The sequence below is a fragment of the Silene latifolia genome, chromosome 3 (genome assembly GCF_048544455.1).
Source record: "Silene latifolia isolate original U9 population chromosome 3, ASM4854445v1, whole genome shotgun sequence".
Taxonomy (NCBI): Eukaryota; Viridiplantae; Streptophyta; class Magnoliopsida; order Caryophyllales; family Caryophyllaceae; genus Silene; species Silene latifolia.
In genome coordinates, this window is record NC_133528.1 from 125419981 (window position 1) to 125422817 (window position 2837).

The 2837-nt window shown below is 36.9% G+C and overlaps 1 protein-coding gene across 1 annotated transcript; it reads left to right on the forward strand.

The window, feature by feature from the left end:
• The first annotated feature begins 746 nt into the window (after nt 1–746).
• LOC141649631 (uncharacterized) lies at nt 747–1571 on the forward strand. The gene has a single exon (XM_074458316.1). The coding sequence runs from the start codon at nt 747–749 to the stop codon at nt 1569–1571; it is 825 nt and encodes a 274-aa protein (XP_074314417.1).
• Nucleotides 1572–2837: the final 1266 nt, after the last annotated feature.

The window sequence follows — 2837 nt, forward strand, 5'->3', positions numbered from 1 at the left end:
CTTCCCGGATTTTTACAAAAAGAGGGGGAAAAAATTTCACATAAAACTTCAAATTTCCCACCAAATTACATCCCATCACAAAATTTAGGTTACAAGTAGGCAATAAGCTTACATCAAACAGATTGCCAGTACATTTCTCAAAACATAAACCAAATTGCACCCCAAACATTTTACACAACTCAAAAAGAGTAAACCAAAATCTGAAATTACACAATCCAAAACTATTGTTACAATGAAGAAACCAAATTTGACAGACGATGAGAGGCATAGAATTGTGTGCCTTCTGTTTGAGAGCTGCAAAAACAATAAATCAGAACACGGTAAGATGAATGAAGTTTCTGCCATGTTCAATGTGTCAAGGAGATGTATCAACAAAATCTGGACAGCAGCTAAAAACCATAGGCAAGGCAATGTGTCTATTAATGTGAGGAGTAAATAAGAGGAAAGAAGGGAAAAGAAAGAATACCTTGTCCAATTGAGGCTATCATGGCACTTGATATGTCAAAGAGAACAACATTGAAGAGATTAGGCAAGGCAATAGGACATGCACCATCAACATGTCATAGATAGGTAAAAGAAGGTCTTATTTAGTCTCATACAAACTCAATACATCCAACATTGAGTCAAGAGCATAAAATCATTAGGTTGCACTTTGTCATTGGTAAATTAGTGTTTGATAGGATATTGAGGTGTGTCATGTTCAAGGATATGAGCCATATCATTCATATTGATGAAAAGTGGTTTATATGACCAATCCAAAATATAGATACTACATTGGCAGCAATGAAGCTCTTCCTTACAGAAGTTGTAAAAGCAAGAGGTACATAACAAAAATTATGTTCTTAGCTGCTGTTTTAAGGCCAACATACAAAGAGAATGGAGAAGTTTTGTTTGATGGAAAGCTGGGTATATGGCCCTTTACTTACCAAGAACCAGCAAAAAGAAAGAGTAAGAACGGGGATGCTGGAACAATAGTCACAAAACCAATTGAATCCATTTCAAAGGTGACAAAAGAAGCTTTAATAAACTTAGTGATACCAATCATTAAACAAAAATGGCCAGCATCTGCATCAAAGGATATAAGCATTCAACAAGATAATGCTAAGCCTTATATAAGTGGGAAAGATAGAAAATTCAAAGAAGCAGCCACTTCAGATGTTTTCAACATCATTTTAGAACAACAACCAGAAAACTCTCCAGATTTAAATATATTGGATTTAGGTTTCTTTAGATCCATTCAATCTTTACAAGATGAAAAGCCAGCTAAGACAGTTGAAGAATTGGTGAATAATGTGACTCAAGCATATGAAGAAGAAACTTTTGAAATATTAGATAATGTATGGCTAAGCTTGCAAGCTTGTATGGTTGAAATAATACAAAAAAAAAGGCACAATAACTACCTACTAACACACTTGGCAAAGGCTGCACAAAGGAGGCCAGGGACACTTCCAAGAGATTTACAAATAGATGAAGATTTGGTGAAGGAATGCATTCAATTCTTAATTACATGTGGAATGATTGGTGAATTGGATCAACTCATGTTAGCCCTAGGTATCCAAGTCCCCTTTTGAACAACCAAGAAGGTTGTTTGTTTGACAAAATATCATCAAGCCTGATTTTGACATGATAGTTTGCCAAAATCAAACATCACAAACTTAAGAACAACCAAGAAGGTTGTTTGTTTGACGAACTATCATCAAGCCTGATTTTGACACGATGGTTTGCCAAAATCAAACATCACAAACTTAAGGTTGTTTTATTTTATTTAGTTCAAGAAATTTGTAAGACTCCATTTTGTATTATGAAGTATGTATGCAATAAAGTTGGAAATGCAACTAAATGTCACTGAAGTTGGAAATGCAACTAAATGAAGTTGGAAATGCAACTAAATCAAACATCACAAACTAAATGAATGCAAGAAAGTTACTCTGAGCAAGCACATTTTCCTCATTGAGTAACTTGATCGCATATAGGTGCCTCATCAAGAGGTTACATGAAAACTCAGAAAAAAAAGTCTCAACATGGTAAGCCCCTTGGTGGCATCAAATATGGATCAATAACCATATACACCTATGAAAAAGGGCACTTCAACATGGGGATACATGGAGCACTTTGTTTAGGAGTATATGTGTAATGTCCTTATAAGTAAAGCAACAACAATAATTAACCTCCTAGTCAAGTAAAGACCTTCATTGAGATTAAGTATGACAGCAGCAAAGGCAAATGCAACATGACATTTTATGTTTAATGATGACAAACTAGATCACTCTCAACAAGCATGTAATACTACGGTTTTCTATGTTTTTGGGTACTCTATTGAGTGGGGCTTACTCTGTCGAGTAAGTATGTTTTTATACGAATCAGTAGTCTGTCTGATGGGTACTCGATCGAGTATGTGTGGCATTCGATCGATTAAGGGGCACTCGATCGAGTAAGTTACTTACTCGATCGAGTATGTAATACCCGCCCTTTTAGAGACCCTTTGACCAGCGTTGACTGACCTTGGGAGCGGTAATAGTCCTTAGAAGTGCGTGCCAAAGTTACCTTGGGTTGTGAGTTATGTATGGTACTCGATAGAGTAGAGGCTACTCGATCGAGTAGCTTGGATACTCGATCGAGTAGAGGACACTCGATCGAGTATGTGGGCCACTCAATCGAGTAACGGGTTTTCTGCGAGGGTTTATAATCGCGTTTTGTTAAATCCGCAAATCATTTCCGCCTCATTTCTTCAGATCCTTAGGTCGCCTCTTTCCCTTCCCTTCACCAAATAATCTCCATGGTAGCCTTTGAAGGTTCTTGTGCCTTAGGAGAGTATAGCTTGAGTCGGGTAGCGGTCT